This window comes from Cryptotermes secundus, unplaced genomic scaffold, assembly GCF_002891405.2.
Source record: "Cryptotermes secundus unplaced genomic scaffold, Csec_1.0 scaffold1443, whole genome shotgun sequence".
Taxonomy (NCBI): domain Eukaryota; kingdom Metazoa; phylum Arthropoda; class Insecta; order Blattodea; family Kalotermitidae; genus Cryptotermes; species Cryptotermes secundus.
In genome coordinates, this window is record NW_019729232.1 from 267,252 (window position 1) to 284,096 (window position 16,845).

Here is a 16,845-nt window from a genome sequence, read left to right on the forward strand (position 1 = left end):
AAGTAAGATTTGAGGTTTTCATGGCGATGACTATGAAGAAAGCAGTCTTCTGGGATGTGGCACCGTGTAGATGTGGTGTTAACCGACGTTTCGGAGGAACGTATCGCTTCCATCTTCAAGGTAGAAGGAAAAATAAAATCCGCAAAAGAAGTGACAGTGAGAACAGGTGCAAGCAGACTTCCAACATTAGTCTGTTTGCACCTGTTCTCACTGTCTCTTCGCTTGCGGATTTTCTTATTTTCCTTTTACCCTGAAGATGGAGGTGATAAGTTCCTCCGAAACGTCGGTTAACACCACATGTACACGGTGCCACATCCCAGAAGACTACTTTCTTCAGCGACGTCTTCATTAGAAAATCACCAGATTCTGCTAAAATTGCCACACCGGAGATCGCGTTCGGCACACAGGACTTTTGTTCCGTAAAAGTGACGTAATCCTTCCAACCGCACTATGGTCCTGGGCTCGACTCGGCCTCTAACAGAAATGAGTACCAGGAATCTTCCTGGGGGTAAAGGATGGCCGGCGCGTAAGGCTGACAACCTCACTGCTATGTGTGAGCCGATTGTCTGGAAAACGTGGGAGCCTCGACGTCTCACAACCCTGTGGGTCTCCACGGCCTGCTACAGTGATATCTTTGCCTCCTTTCTCCTACCAATGCGTCACGTACCCTGGCAGGTATTTCGGACAGGCAGTATCCTATCCTGCCACACAAACCGCTATGTCACGTGATGTCCCTGTCCGCACACACAGGGTCGTGAAGCAAAAGGACCTTGAACAAAGCAACACACCCCTCCACTGCTGTTGTGCTGGTTCTGCTGTAATCTGCTTTAATCTGACCGAGTTCTTAACGACGTCGCAAGAGCACTCTGGCGACAGCGGACGGAAACACTGTCTCGCAGTTTTCGAGATAGCTACTTCTCTCTGAGTACTGGCCGCTAGGGGGTAACATCGCCCAATGCTGCTGTTGGAAGTTCCACGTGGAACAGCTGCGATATCATGTCGGATTTATGCTGGAAGCACGCGGTTCGACTCCTGGCCCAGCAGTCAGATGTGGGCTCTGTACCCGTATGCAGATGTGATGCAGTATTAGTGGGGAGGTGTCCTGAAAATGATATTAGGACCAGAAGAGTATATTGCCAAGTCTCTTAGGTAGGCGTGTAATGTGAATATCACGTAGATATAAGGTGACATGGGTCGTGTTTAATTTTGAGCCTTTGTGAACACGGTGATGAACCTTGGTGTTTCGTGAAAGTCAGCCAATGGCAAGCCGAGCAAGATCAATTCTCCCCCTTCTCGTACGTTTGTCTGCTTCTTCGGTTCCTCAGATGTCTCCATTTTCTCTTCATTCCTTCTGACTCCTCCTTTTCTACCTTCGTTTATTTCCATCTTTTCTCCAGCTCACATTTTCGTTCTTCTCTTCCTCGTGACCTTCGCCGTGTCCTGAACTGCACAGTTGTACTTCAGGCTTGAATATTATCCATCCGTCAACGCCTAGGTCTTGCAAGTGTTCTCTTGCCTTCAGTGTTCTTTCTGTACCAGAAATTTGCTCTGAATTACAAGAAGATTAATAAAAGATGAATTGGTTATGGTTTGGAAGGAAGTGGTGGTGACCTGTTTCAAAACACTTCCCCCGGCATTCGACTGGGGGGACTGAGGAAAACCACTTAAGACCTCAGGATAGTCGGGCGTTAGCTTCTGGGCTCGATCTGCTGATATTCTTGGCTTGCCCTTCGACCCTGAAGATAGAGGTGATATGTTTCTCCGAAATGTCTGACTGTCTCCGAACTACCGCGCTCTTCACGGTAACTGTACTGTTGCAGGTCCGACCACGATGGGCAGCTGACCCACACAGTGTTTCCCTCCACGCCCGCTTCGCCCCAGAATGACGATGGCTCTGCTACTGCGCCGGCGCTCCTTGCTCCTGAAGATCGTGCTCCTCATCTTCACCGTCTGGTTCACCGTCGCCTTCCTCCTGTACACCGAGCAGCGCGGGCCGCCCGCAGACACGAACCCCGACCCAGCCCTGCCAGCGCCTGCAGCTCTGCTGAAGAAGACGCCCGAACCGAGTTCCGCTAAGGAACCCCCGGCAGCAGCCCCCTCTGGTGACAGCCATGAGAACGCGGGCCCTGAGGAAGGGGTGGGGGGAGTGCTGGTCCCTCCCAGGGACCCTGACGAGGACTCGAGCAGTGTGCAGTATGGTGAGATGGGGAAGCCGGTCGTGCTGCCGGCCAACTTATCGGCCGATGTGAAGAAGCTGGTGGACGAGGGATGGCAGAAGAATGCCTTCAACCAGTATGTTAGTGACCTCATATCGGTCCACAGGAAGCTGCCTGACCCCAGGGACCAATGGTAAGTACAGCGAAACTTGTGCTGCACTGCCGTGTACGCTTGGGGGGGGGGGATTTTGAGCCAGAATTATTATGTTTGCAACATCTCCACTGCTACGCCCGATTTATCTCGGTTTAGTAGAGATCATAGAACGCCACAGTTCTGTAAAGTGTAAAACGCAAAGTTTCCACGTGCGTGGTTAGTTACGCAACACGACGTGAAGATGTTTGTGATAGTGGAGGTATAGCTCCATTTGTTCCTAACCTCGCCACCAGATGCAGGTGAGTAGTCAGGTGTACTCTTCTACCTCTTAGACCTCCCGATTCGCATGGGACGTGAGGCTGCGTGGGCCCCACAGCCGGCCCGGAAGCTGTGGAGAAGAGAGGAATCTATTGCCCCTGCCGGGAATCTCTGACATTATGGCTTTCAGTCCAGGCAAATGGTGGGATAGTGCCTGGATTAAACCCCGACGAGTTCCTTTCCAGCCCTCACTTATCATCCATTACCCTGTCGGTGTGGCCACTAGCAGCTTCAGAAAATAACCCAGAAAGGAGAAAGGTGCGAGCTCTCTCCCAGCATTGCCTTGGGGGACTGGAGGAGTGGTTGGGGGGGGGGTGTTACAGGCACGGCAGCAGCATGCATCAGCAACTGCTACCTGAGTCAAAACAGTTCAGTTCAACCTCCTGGACGATCCCGCTTGCTCACCAGTAGCGGCCAGCGTCACAATGCAGAGAAGTATAGTAGAACGCTAGATGAAAGGGAAAGCCATGGGAGACGTGAGAGACACTTTATTGTTTGTTGTTGTCGCAAGGTTCTCAGGCTCCACCCGTTCGTCCGTCTGGACGATTCACTCGCACATGCACTGTAGTTGGTCTTGACGCCGCGCAGTGTCGCCAGTGTTCCAAGCACTATGTTGCGTCTCAGCGGGCGCTTTCTGGTGAGTCCAAGAGGTGAGAGCCTTTGTTGGGGGGGGTGACTGCGTTCGGCTCCTGCTCCTCATTTCGAATTCCCTTTTGAGTTCCGTCCGAAGCCTGTGCAGCAGGATCAATTCCGATCCCTCTTGCCGTCCCTTCTGTTCGCAGTCCTGTGTTCCTGTTTCACAGGATCCGAAGCACGTTTGGAATGTTTACAGTACAGGGGGACCCATCCCTCCTCCCCACAGTTACATTTACCCCATCCCTACCGAGCGAGGGTATTTCCTGAGGATGAAATATGGGTAGGGGTTGCTGAAAGGGATGTAATTGTCACTCCCGGAGATAAACCATTTAATCGTGATGTAAACGAGGGATATACAACATACGAGGCAGTCAGTAAATGCGTCACAAATGGATATAAAACGTGAAACATTTGATATTTGAACCTGGGAGAAACATCCGTTTTCATGGCATATCCTCCACAAACACTGATACACTTGTCCCGTCGCTTTACCAATGCGTCGAAACCCGCGACATAGAAGTTTTTTGACTGTTGTCTCGGCCCGTTCCATACTTGGCCGGGCATCATCTGCGAATTTCGAACGTCCCTGAGAGAATTTCTCGACCCAGTTGTGAACCGCTTAACGCGACAAACACTTCCCATCGTAAGCAGGAAACATTTCTTTATTAAAATGCTTTGCATCGAGTCGTTTTACCCACAAGAGACGCACGACAGAACGCTGATCATTGCTATTATACCCTCAAGCACGGTCGCCATGTTGACTACAGAAACCAGCCGTTGCACAAGCGCAATCGCGTCTGCTACGTAGGCTGTCATGAAGCTGGACTGTGCCGCTACCTAGTGATATACATAGAAAACCTGTTACATCCATTAGAGCTGCTTCTTCCTTTAACTCTGCGGCTTAGTGAAGTGGCATATCTTTTCTTTTAAGCGCTTTGAAACGTAGACAAAGAAACAAGAACTCTGTTCCTGACGAAGTGAGCAAACAAACTTGGGTTATCCAGATTTTTGTTGAGATCTTAGTTTGTTAATGTTTGTTCTCTCCAGAATACCAAGAAATATACACAACTGAAGAACGGGGGTAGCTCAGTCGGTATAGCGACTGGCTACGGGCTGGATGGTCAAGGGGCCGGAGCTCGAGTCCCGGTCGTGGTAGGATTTTTCAATCCACGTCGTTCAGACCGATTCTTGGGCCCATCCAGCCTCCATATTCAGTGGGTACCGGGGGCAAAGCGGCCGGGGCGTGAAGCTAACCACCCACCACCTAGTGCCAATGTCAAGAATACTTGGATCTATACATCTACTCCCCCATACGTCTTCGTGGCATTGTGTTTAATTAGTTAAGCACAGGGATAATTGATCTTAGCTAGGCCTGTAAACTTGTTTTTGTGTTACATGGGTGTAAAACGTGGTCTGTCCCGTGGAGGGTGCTGAGGGGAGTATTTGGGCCGGAGAGGGAGGAGGTGACAGGAGGTTGGAGAAAACCGCACAGTGAGGAGCTTCATAACTCTGTTCTGCTCGACAGATGTTGGGGCGATGAAACTAAGAAAAAATTAGGTGGGCGGGGCTTGCAGCATGTAACAGAGCCAGTGAAGATATTCTAAAATCCGATCTGGTCGCAGTACGGGAGTGGCCAGTGTCTTACAGTTCTTAGTTTTCCTTAGGCATTCTCGTAAGTATGACCCAATAATCGCAAATAAGTCATAACCGTCTCTTTTCACTCCTTCGTAATTATATTCTCTCATGTAACTCGATACTGATTAATTTCAGTTGATACAGCGTTGTTAAGTAACTCATTGCCAACCAGAACCCGTCTCCAGAGCGCGACTAACTCTCTGTGACGTCAAAGGGCACGTGTCCGACGTCACTAGTCCTGGACCATCATTGTTTCTTAAGCAGATTAGTTGGAGTTCGCTGGCCAGCACCACGTCAGCGACACAAGTCCTGTCGCTTCAACAGTGGCCGGTCACGACGACTCAGCTGGTAGTACAGCAGTACGTAACTTCCATGGAAAGTGCTCTTCCTGAGAAGCTTGTAGTAGCCCAGCCGTCAGTGAACTTAACGTTTGTTATGCAGCCGAGTTTGTTAATTTCGCACGCTTACGAAAGCTGGTGACCGAACTTTATGCTGTGCCAGTAGAATCCACACACTACTCTTCAGGATTCATTTTAATATTATACCCCTTATCATCATCATCATTGGCAAGCCAACCCTTTTGGAGCCACAGCCTTCGTTACAAGATTCTTCTGTTAGGCCATTCGGTTTTCACTTCTTTATATAGCGCAGAGCAAGAGCGCCAGCCTTGCGCCCAGCCGCCAACCCGGAGAACCATGTCTCTGTAGGGTGACCTTGCTATATCCCTAGGCACTGGGTTCTGTTTTCGTCGGCTTCTCCGCCTCTGAGGGCTACGCTGGAGGTATTCTAACCGTCCGCCACACGGGACTTGACCCACATATATATACTTATATGTGTCACTCTATCTTCTTCCATCATGTTTCCTTAGTGAAATTGTGTCCGCATTTTGACTGCCTCACGCCCTATCCATCGTGCGCTCCCTTATTTTTAGTATCTTAACATTTGCTACCGACGCTAGCAGCGTCGCTAAACATGGCGAGTTGCGCAGTGTAGCAGGCCTTCACAGCTAAGGGCCTTAATTGGGCTGGGGTGAGGGGCCGCACGAGAAGCACGCAGTAGCAACTTGGGAGCCATCTCAGCATTTGCTTGGAGACAGAGGGAAACCAAGAGAAGGTGCGTCGAGATGACGGGTCGCTGACAGTCCGGCAAGTGACGCTCAGAGTCACATGGCGTGTTTATGACGTCAGTTGCCATATCTGTGTTTCAGGAACAGCCGAACGTTTTGTCGGCGAAATTGCTGCTGGTCCTCGCTCAGTGTCAAGTCCTTCAGGATCTGTGACCAAAATTTTTGTTGCCGGATTTGAGGATCTCACGCCGTTCGTTATGAGGAGCCCTTATCCGTGCGGCCTGCTTTCGCGCTGGTATCTTGCTCCACTGATTCGACCCTGAAGATGGAGGCGATGTGTTTTTGCGTAACGTCAGTTGGCTATCAACAGACTATCTTATCTATCTTCTCTCAGAAGATGAGAACTGTTGAACATGTTTGTTCTCTCTGGGGCACGCACGTGATTAGAAACGTGGTCCTCTGTTTGACGGGTGTGGTGGGTCGGCTTTCTGTGTAGCCGCCACGTTTGCGCTCCGTTGTAACCGAGTTCTGTCTTGCAAATTGCTGCTGGCCTTTGCCAGCACAGTCTTTTTTTCCCAGTACCGCTCACGTCACCATAACAGACCCCAACCGGTTAATGCTGTTTAGGGAAACAGTCACTGTTTACTGTGAGAACCACACGGAACACACACAGATACACTCTGTGGGCAGAGTACATAATTTTACTGTATTCAGTCCTCACCTCACAGGAAACATTACGTCTCCGCTACAGAGCCCAACCGGTTAATGCTGTTCAGGGAAACAGTCGCTGTTTATTGTGAGAACCATACGGAACACACAGATACACTCTGTGGGCAGAATGCGGGGTTTTGTACGCTGAGGAGATGGCTCGCATGAGTACCACGGCACTCGAAAGTGTAGGGGTCATCCTGTTTCAGCAGAAGTAGGAATCAATTTGTGCCGAGCTGATGACGCAGAACTTGGTATGTTACCTGAGAGCAGCGCACATGTAGGCAGAACAGTGAACTTCTTACTCGCATGGGTTCACGTATGTGCAGGTGGGGCTTCCACCCGGAACATGGAAGCACGGGTGTCTGTATCACCTGGGGGCGGAAGGGGGTTGGCAGGGATTAATTTATTGCCTAGAAGTTTCCTTCCTGACTTTGTCTTCCTGGGGGTATTAATCTAGCGGACTTCCGTGACGGCGAGTTTTGGAAAATGTGGTCAGCAGTCCGGGTGGGGCCCATATCTCTCACCGCGTCTGCGATGGATGAGCTCTTAAGGATAATATCGTTATGTCATGTGCTTGGGTTCAACTCCTTCCCAGTTCCTTACTACTCACCTTTCGTGTTTATTCGGCGCCGTGTAACTGCTGTAGTAGAATCGTGGTCGTCAAATAGGCTAAGAATCATCATGTTTGTATCTGTAAACATATCTTTGCTTTTGTGGTAGCTGTGTTGAACCTTCTGGTTCTGCTGCCAGAGTCAGTTTCCGATTAATGTAAAGTTCGGGGTTTCCTGGATACGGACGAGGATAGAATTCGTCGAATTCTTATCTAAATAAACTTTCAATTCATAGTTTGATGTAAATCCGTCTAGATAACATGATTCTGGAGACTAATCACTGTCTGCTGATGAATGCCTGACTGCTAAATTTCTACTGGTCCTCGCCAGCAAAGTGATTCTTGATTGCGAGTCCCCCGGAATTCATGACTATGTTATACTTTCTGACGGTTTTGTGAGGCGACAGCCCACGCTCGCATATCTGCCTGTGTGTGTGTTTGTGTGTGTGTATGTGTATGTTCCGTTTACATCCAGAGCTCCGAGCCGTTATGCAACGTGCCCCATAGAATGTCTTGTTCTGTATTATCTCGACAATGGGTTGCACACATAGCCCACTGTTGCACTCTTGTGAGGCGGGAATGGGGCGTGTTTCCGAGCAGATAAGGGCTGACGGATCGGCTTGCTCGCTTCCCTCCCAGCCAGGGCCTGGGGTGAGAGTGTGTTCCGTACTCTCCACAGTGGCAGGGCGCCCTTACTGCCAGTATCCAACTACGTATCCAACCCCCAGAAGTACGTATATTTATGCTATTAAGGGATGGTTTCGTTGGCATGACATATAAGCCACTGGTACACAGAACGGTCCGTATTTGTGGAGTATATAATGTAACATTGAAATGAATACACGCACATGCGCAGTCAGACCTTATCCACGGGCTGTTTCGTTTTGTGGACACTATCGGTACCTCGGGTGGTAGAGTAGACAGGCGGATGATGAACTGGAAGAGATTAGGATGGAAGCGATCGTGAAATAATCAGGGCGCCATATCGGAATTTTCCTGGAGGAACTGAGGAAAACCATGAAAACCTCACTTGCGAATAGGCTGTCTCACGGACGAGGTTCGAGATAGAACATCCCAAATGCGAGTCTAAGGCACGACGGCTGCGCCAGCCAGCTCTGCCAGCGGGAGATGGAGGGAGAGAGAAGCAGTTGATGAAAGAAGGACGAGGAAGAAGAAGAGATAATGGGGAAAGTGGAGGTATCAGATAAGAAGATAATTTGGGTCTGAAGTTGTGCGTGATGAATGACATCTTCCCGGGATGGACGCCACACACGTTTCGAAGAAGCGTTCTGTCTCCTTCTTCAGAGTCGAAGATATTCAACGAGCAACAAATACATTACTTCAAAATATCGGCGAGCTTCTACCAGACTACACGGCGTCCTTCCGGTTAATGATCTTCATAAATACCGTTGTGGGAACCTTAAAGCCAGGACACTTAAGGTTCGGCCACACAGAGCGCTACGCTATGTTCGCTACGTACGCTCTGTACACTCTGGAAAGCAGCTAACACAGGGAACATAGCGTACATAGCGTACGCAAGTCTGTGTGGCCAGTCACATTGGCAATAAAGGGAGATATGTTTCTGTTCGTATAGCGAACATAGCGTACGTAGCGCTCTGTGTGGCCGAACCTTTACACCTGTCTTCCATTTATCCTGAGGGATGTCATCCCCAAGAAGTCACTTAATCTTAACGAAGACAGAATTATCAAGTCGCACTCAAGTCAACCCCTCTCCATTGACAGCCCTTCCCATAAGGGTTGTAAGTATGCATTCCTTCACTCCCTAACTAATGGCATATGTGATTGATGATGACTTAACACAGAGTTTGCTGTAAGCTGTATTTCCTTAGGGAACTCCCCCCCCCCTACATCGAGTAAGTGGGCTTCGTATCCAGTTGTAATCTGCCAGAATATATCCGCCATATTAGCTGAAGCATCGGGAGCAGTTTCTCTCTTATCGACATCTTCGCAGGTGCGCACACCCCGCGCAGGCAACCTTACGAAAGAAAAGTCCCTACGTGTTCAACACGATTCTGGTTCCCACCGTAATGTGGCACGTACCCATTGCTAAGTAACGGCTGTGTATACAGGCGACGGAACAGCAGCCGTTGCTAGGGAACAGCTCTGTGGACACGTTTCCCCGGAAACGACAACACGCAGTAATGGAAGATGTTTTCTGTGCTGTCCGTGCCGGGGCTATATAACGAGGACTAGATGTTGTACGTATAGGACTATATAACAAAATTATGCAGGAAACAAGCAGAAGTCATACAAAATCATGACAATGAAAATGTTCGCAACATCGGACAAGGAGAAGCCCGACATAGAAAGTATAAGAGGCTTAAACTTGGCGGCGGTCAGGCATACGCCCGTTCAAGGGACTAGACTGCCGTGGTAGCTAATACTGGTAGAAATAGGGCATAATCTGCTGTACTGAGCCTGGATTGACAGAGGCCTTGTATATATTGTACATAGAAATAGGAATTAAGATTAAATTTGTAAATATATGTAAATACTGACAATGGACTTACTAATACGGACTATGACAAATGACAGACCCGACCTCTCGTCAGAGAGGGCGCCCCAAATGGACAGGACAGTAACTTTCATCTCCCACATTTTCTAGGCAGTCGGGTCACAGATGGCGGTGAGGATGAAGGCCTTACGCGCCGGCCGCCCTTTGCCCCCAAGAAGATTCCTGGTACTCCTTTCTGTAAAGAGGCGGAGTCGACCTCAGGGCCACATTGCGGCGGGAAGGACTAGGTCATTTGAAAAATCCAGTGACCTCATTGGGAACGAACCCCCGACCTTCTGGCTTGCAACATAGTGCCCCAAGTTGTTTAACCTTGTTATTTCCAAAATACGAAGCGATGCCTCACCGATGCTAAATCCATCGGAACCCTTTCGCCACGAATTATGCCAGACAGAGAGAGAGAGGCACTCTTCCCTTCAGTTTCCACTGAAATCCCTACCGTGTCATGTTTAATCTCGATCCGCCACTGACACTGACCATGTGTCGATCCACCACTGCCCGGAGGGACACAGGGGGCTATGATAAATGGTGGCCACCAGCAGCTCACAAGGGGAGCCATGACAAATGAAGACAGATTCCTGTTGGAGGCGTCAGTACTTTTATATCCTGACGTAGAGATCATGTATTTTATTGAATTCCTAGAAGACATCATTTCCGTTTCGAAAGGAACATGGCCTCCTGAATATGTGTTGTGCGTGCGAGTCGTAATTCTGATAATGATTCCAGCAATGGTCGACAGATGTCGCGAGTCGTATTCTATTCGTTTCAGCAAACGGGGTTATTGATGACGTGCCTCCTGACCTATTAAAGCACAGCGGTAACGATATGTACCACCCACTATAACACACTAAAACTGTGTATTCTGCCCACAGAGTGTATCTGTGTGTTCCGTATGGTTCTCACAGTAAACAGCGACTGTTTCCCTCAACAGCATTAACCGGTTGGGCTCTGTAGCGGAGACGTAATGTGGAAGTTGTGATTATCAAAGCGGTGACTATGTGACGCCGCAAAGTCCGGTTGAAGTTTATTTATTTTTTTATTGCAGAATAAATTTGTGTTTATTGTATTTATTTACCTCAAGCAGAGACCAGTGGCGGGCTCAATGAACACGTTAATTAACCTTCGTGTTCCATAAAACGCTGGATTTTATTTACCATCTGAGTAACTTTCGGCTTCCCAAGAAGGACGGACTTCGTACCATGGAGGTAGTTTGTTGCGATATTTGTCTTTTGGGTTGTACCGTCGTGCAGTCGCATAAGCTTCTGCCACAATGCACGGCGTCATCTCAGAAGTGAGTGCTCTTCACATTCACTACTTTGACTTCACAGTGAAGCGATGTTTTCCTCACAACATATCTGTCTCCCTTTGTCATACTTTGACGGCTGTGAGACGGCCTGCCGTGAAGGTTCTGTGAGCTGCTTTATCGGGTGTGAAACGTCACCGGCACAAATTCGAAATACTTCAGTTTTTTGACAACAGATGCAGTGCAAACTTATGTGGAAAATTTTTTTTACTAATTCTCAGGCATTTATTTTGAAGTTTTTCGCCGTTTTATTAACGCAGATATATTAATCTCATTTCTTAACAGCGAGCCCAGTGGACTAACATGCATGACTCGGTCGCCTGAATTTCGTTTTGAATACAGTATGTTCAGCGTCTTGAGTGTTGCAATCTGAACCCCTGCCATGAAATGCCCCCTCTCATACTACCTCTCCGCCGCCCTTAATGTTAATGTAGGAGCCGCGCGACTCAGCAAGTTGGACGCACTATTTTGTATTGGCGGAAGTAACGTTAATCGTGTTCAGGAAGCTTTATAAATTAACGTCTTGTTTAACCGTTCCGAGCTATGAGAGCGGGGATTCTGACTCGGCATCACTGGGCGTTTCACAATATCAGTTTCAAGCTTGAGCAGTGTCCTGTGACTTATCGGAAGGTCCTCACAGCGATGAATGTGAACAGTAGGGAATTCTGGGTTGAAACGTCGCGTAGTTGAGATAGAGCCCAACGTTTCGGGAAACCACATTGCCTCCATCTTGCGAAGTAGCAACAAACCAGCTAGAAGCAGGCAGAAATCCTCGAAACGTCGGAATTGTCCCAAATTACACAGCGTTGTAATCTGGAACATCATGCTGTAACTTATGAATTATTTGAAAGAGCACTTAACGTCTCGGATGAGACGTGTACTGTGATACGTGGTCACCGACGTTTCGGAGGATAATGCATCCAGCTTCAAGGTAGAAGAGTAAGTTGCTGCGTGTTTTATTGCACGGCTTACACTTCGACCCTGAAAACTGAGGGGGTGCGTTTTCTTTTTCCGAAACATCGATGCTTCTACTTGAATAAACGGTGCCACATCCAGGACATAAGTTCTTGTCATTGTTAAGCTATATTCACGCTGGCCGGTAAGCGCATTACTGCTTATTTTCTGAAGAATAAAACTCCTGCCATCTGTTGTCGTTTTTTCTTATCACGCATGAAATTTCCATTTCGACGGTTCTGTAGGGCAGCCTGCGCGCAACAGTGACATAGCCGTGCAGTGTTAGACCAGCAGACTTGTTACGGGGAGCTGCAGCACATGGGTGAGTGCGCGTAAACCGGGGCGTGACGCTGACAGCTCATCACCTAATGGCGAGGCGAGATGTGGTGGAGCTATACTTCCACTCCCGATGCTTAAACGCAGGGACAACTTTATGTCATGATGTAATTCTTTGTATCTGCAGGTGCTGGGTTCGAACCTGTTGAGTTATTTGATATTTCTCCTTCGTCCCTCCAGCGACACGCTCGGACAGTGTTGTGAAATCGGCTACGATCCATCCCCTATGCGTCCGTTAGTATTCTCACTGTGCTCTCTATAAAGTACGTAGCTGAAAAGTGTCGTTTAAGAACTTAGGATGACGACGCAATAACAGTGTGTAGTAGATCCATGTGGTTCTGGATAGGGACCAGTAGCGGGCTCTTGTGAACACGGCTACGAACATACCATCCACAAAATGCTGGGAATTTCTTGAGCAGCCGCGAGACTGTTGAATTCTCACAACGGAATCTGCTCGCTGGATGTGGCTAGGCAGTTAGTCACAGTGACTAAGTCACACTTGCACAGATGACTTAGGCGGTAATATTAATCATACGGCCACTCGACGCCTCGTGGTCCTAGCTGGTAGAAGCGTCGTTAATTAAGCCGTAAATAAGCGATAAGTAAGATAAATTGACTGAGTTTGTGTTACTTGTTGAGTGCATTTGTTATCTGAGCCGCTCATTTCGCGTCAAGATATCAGTGGAGAGACGGGAAGGACAGCCACATAAAGCTTTGTTGCGGTTTAATGTGCTCAACTAAAGTATACAGAACAAGATATACAAAAAGTTTTAATTTTCTCTTCGAGTAATTTATTTATGAAGTGAACCGTATTTTTATACACCCTGCAAGCACTCTGTTTTCTTTCTTTTTCTTTCATTACAGCTTCCTCTGTCTGCGAAGGAAAGGAGCGGGCTCTTCAGTTTCTTATGAGATTCTCTCACAATTATGCTCAAGTTTCGAAGAAAAGCACCCTTTTAAAACTTTGCCTGTAATGGTTAGATGGGGCACTTTCGATGTTTTGATGTGGAGTCTGAACAGCACAGGGTTAGGTGTGGGCAGGATAGCCCCCTCGCCCCTCCCCCTGCCGTAGGGGCGTTAAATGAAGCAGCCACAATAGCAACTGACAGGGCCGGAAGACTGCTTGAGACTGCGTGGAAATGTATGTCTCTGCTATAGCGGGTGTCTCACGTGTCCTCAGGATCTTGACAACAAAATTATAGACATATTGATAATTAAAATGAAGGTGGCCGATAACAGTGGCCTTGTGAAGACACGAAATGTCTCCCCCTGCTAGAACACGGGGGTCTTGTGTTCGAATCCCAGTCGAGAAGTGGATATGCACCTGCGTTTTATCTGTGTTTGTGTTCTTCTGTGTAGGCAGCGCCCTTGCGACGGGCTGATGACCCATCCAGGGAGTCCTGCTAACTGTCTCTGCGACGAATGTGTTCAGATAAGGTCTGAATCACAAGTGGCAAAATGACTCGGTCCACGGAAGGAACAAGCCTAAGACGTGAAGGTGTCCCTGTGCGCAGTTGTGCAACACCATGGAAATACGTTAGAGAGTGGAGGTATAGCTCCATATATTCTTGGCATTGACACTATATGGAGACGAGCGTCAGGCTCCGGCCGCTTTACCCCCGAAGAGCCTGTCAGGACGCCGTGTAGCACGGAGACATCCCTTCTTCCTTCCGGGAACGGGTTGAAAGAGATTCGAGAGCCGTGTATCGAATTTCATGACGCGCTTTTGTGGTATTTGGGAGGAACTGAAACTTGCCGTTCCGCTGCCCGAGATAAAGTGATTAAGCGAACTCGCTTCTTCTGGGTTGTGACGCCATGCAGCGCGGTGGATATTCCGTCGTTTCGGAGGAACACATCACATCCATCTTTAGGATTGGAGTGTCAACCCAGGCCGTGTTCTTACCTCTTTTGGATAGAAGAAGTTCTGCACCTTCCCCACAGCGTAAAATCGTGGTTACCATGGAAACGTGCTAGCAATAGGAGGATTTATTATCTGTTAACGTCTCTACTTTGGAAGGGATAATATTTGTCGCGTTTAGTGTGAGTCTGTGCGGCAGACTTACTCTGTGCACACGAGCAGTGCAGGAAGATGGATCACTTCTCATGATCGCGCCTTCCGTCTCCCAGGCAAAGCAAAACTAGCTTCGGCGTCGGTGCCTCCTTTTCTCAGGCACAATTAACGGCAACTGGAACCTCTGAGCAAGACCGGCGTATGGCACATATTCTATGGAGATGCTATGGTACGTGTATTACCAGGCCGCGCCATAGCTCAAGTGGTTAGTCGCTGGCTTCCCACCGCGGCGGCCGGGTTCGATCCCGGGGTCTGGTGAAGTGGGATTTGTGGTGGACAAAGTGGCGCTGGGGCAGGTTTTCTCCGAGTACTTCGGTTTCCCCTGCCAATCTTCATTCCACCAATTGCTCAACAATCACCCTCACCTATCATCTGGGGCTGGTACAATAGGCCAGAAGTGACCGCAGTACCAGGGACTTAGTCCAACCCCACTAGCAGTAAAAAAACGTTTCTCCGAAGTATCGATTAACTTTTACCAGACTGCACGGGTGTCACATCCCAAGAGACAGTATTTCTCATACGTAAAATTGTATAAAATGATGAAAAGTTGGAAGCGGCAATGTAATTGCGTATCAAAGGACTGCAATACAAGGCGAAGCGGAAATGATTCCAAGAACTGATTTCCGGTTTGCTCCGGCAGCGCAGAGCTTAGTCCTGCCCTATCACCTCTCCCTACCGGAAACGGAGGTTTTCACATCTCAGTTCTCTCAGGTTGTGGCGCCGTGTAGTCTTGTAGACAGACACTGCTTCAATTTTCAGGGTATGTGTCAATGATCATGAGTATGGAGGCGGAATGTCCTTCCGAAACGTTGATATTGTCACGTAGTGGGGTGACCATAGACGGGGTTTGGATTCATAATCTGATTTCCTGAACACTTCAAGACACAGCTCGTGACTGCTGTTCACAGATCACTGTCACGCACGGACTAGTGCTCTTAGTCACGCCCTTCACTGCGCTGCTTGGTAACGGCTTCTAACTGTGGCCCTTCCTCTGCTCCCGGGATCACGTCCTCGCAGGCTGGCGGCCATCTCTCTTCTAACTGCCGTCTCAGGACTGTCGCGTAATCAAGTCAAAGTCACATTGCGACTGGCGGTCAGAAAACCGTCTCTTTCGTTATTACATTTTCTTTCGTTTCCGGGGAAACAACGTATCACAGAGCTGTTTCCTAGCAACGGATGTTATACTGTCTTTTTACACAGCTGTTACCTAGCAGTGAACTTTCTCTGGCTCTGCAGTTCTTGCTTTGAGCAAATATTCTACAATATGAACCTACAAGACAACATGCCGTCACAAACACGAAGATCGCAAACTGAGAATTTCTATATGAAATCTTGGAAATGTTAGTTGGTTCATTTTTGTACCCAGTCCATCAGCCGGTTCTTAGAATGAGATTGCACGTTGCCTTTCGTGTAGCATTAAGTGACTTAGCTTTCCTTCTGTCCGTAAGGTCGATAGCTATAACACTTCCCTTGTAATTCAACGAGTTTCCATCTTTTTACGCGAAACGGTTTTTTCTTGCTATTGCGCATGTCCGTTACTGAGACGTTTCCAGATGCTGACAGACACATTGTAAGATGGCGCGAGAGGACTGCAAATGTTCCCTTGACTGCGTGACTGTTGCACGGCAGACCATTCTGGTCCCTGAATACCGAAGAAGAATGAAATCCGGCCTACCAGCAAAGCCGGTTCTTAGTTGGGCCCCGCAGTGTGCGTACCGTAATTTGATGTGCAGCTCTCCACAGACTACTGGAATTGAATTAAAGTAGTTATAAGCGTTTTTTTTTTAAATTACCATTTTGTGATTTTGGGGCCCACTTCAAGCAGCCCTGTTTTGGGCTCTTGAATGTTCTGGTTCACCGGGCACCGTCCTAGGATGGATAAACTCTGCAATGTCGAATATTAATTAAAGACGTGTAAGATTTGAGGTTTTCACGGCGGTGACTATGAAGAGAGCAGTCTTCTGGGATGTGGCGCCATGTAGATCCTGTGTGAACCCACGTTTCGGAGGAACGTATCGCCTCCATCTTCGGGGTAGAGAAATCCGCGAGTGAGGAACCAACTTGAGCAGGTGGCTGCAGACCACAGCCACCTGCTGAAATTAAAATCGTGACCATATTATGTTTGCTTTCTGCGTGAACTTCTTGTCGCATCTGTGCTACACGTCGAGGCCATCCTAAAAACTTCTTCTTTTCAGATTTGTTTACTTTTATATTATAATATGTTTAATATATAATTTAATTTAACATTAATTATATAATATATTTTATAATATTTGTTATATAATTACATTATATGTTATAAAGGTAAAATTGTCCCTGTGCTTAATTAATTAAGCACTACGCCGTGAAGACGTATGAGGGA

At 48.1% G+C, this 16,845-nt stretch overlaps 1 protein-coding gene across 5 annotated transcripts in view; it reads left to right on the top strand.

Annotated features, from left to right (window-relative positions):
• Positions 1-16,845, top strand: part of LOC111865593 (putative polypeptide N-acetylgalactosaminyltransferase 9) — a 292,001-nt gene that overhangs the window by 205,066 nt on the left and 70,090 nt on the right. For all 5 annotated transcript variants that reach the window (XM_023853762.2, XM_023853761.2, XM_023853764.2 and 2 more), the window contains one exon: positions 1,821-2,349. In XM_023853762.2, coding sequence (XP_023709530.1) covers positions 1,883-2,349 — 467 coding nt within the window. In that variant the 5' untranslated portion in view covers positions 1,821-1,882. The remainder of the gene's footprint in view (positions 1-1,820; positions 2,350-16,845) is intronic.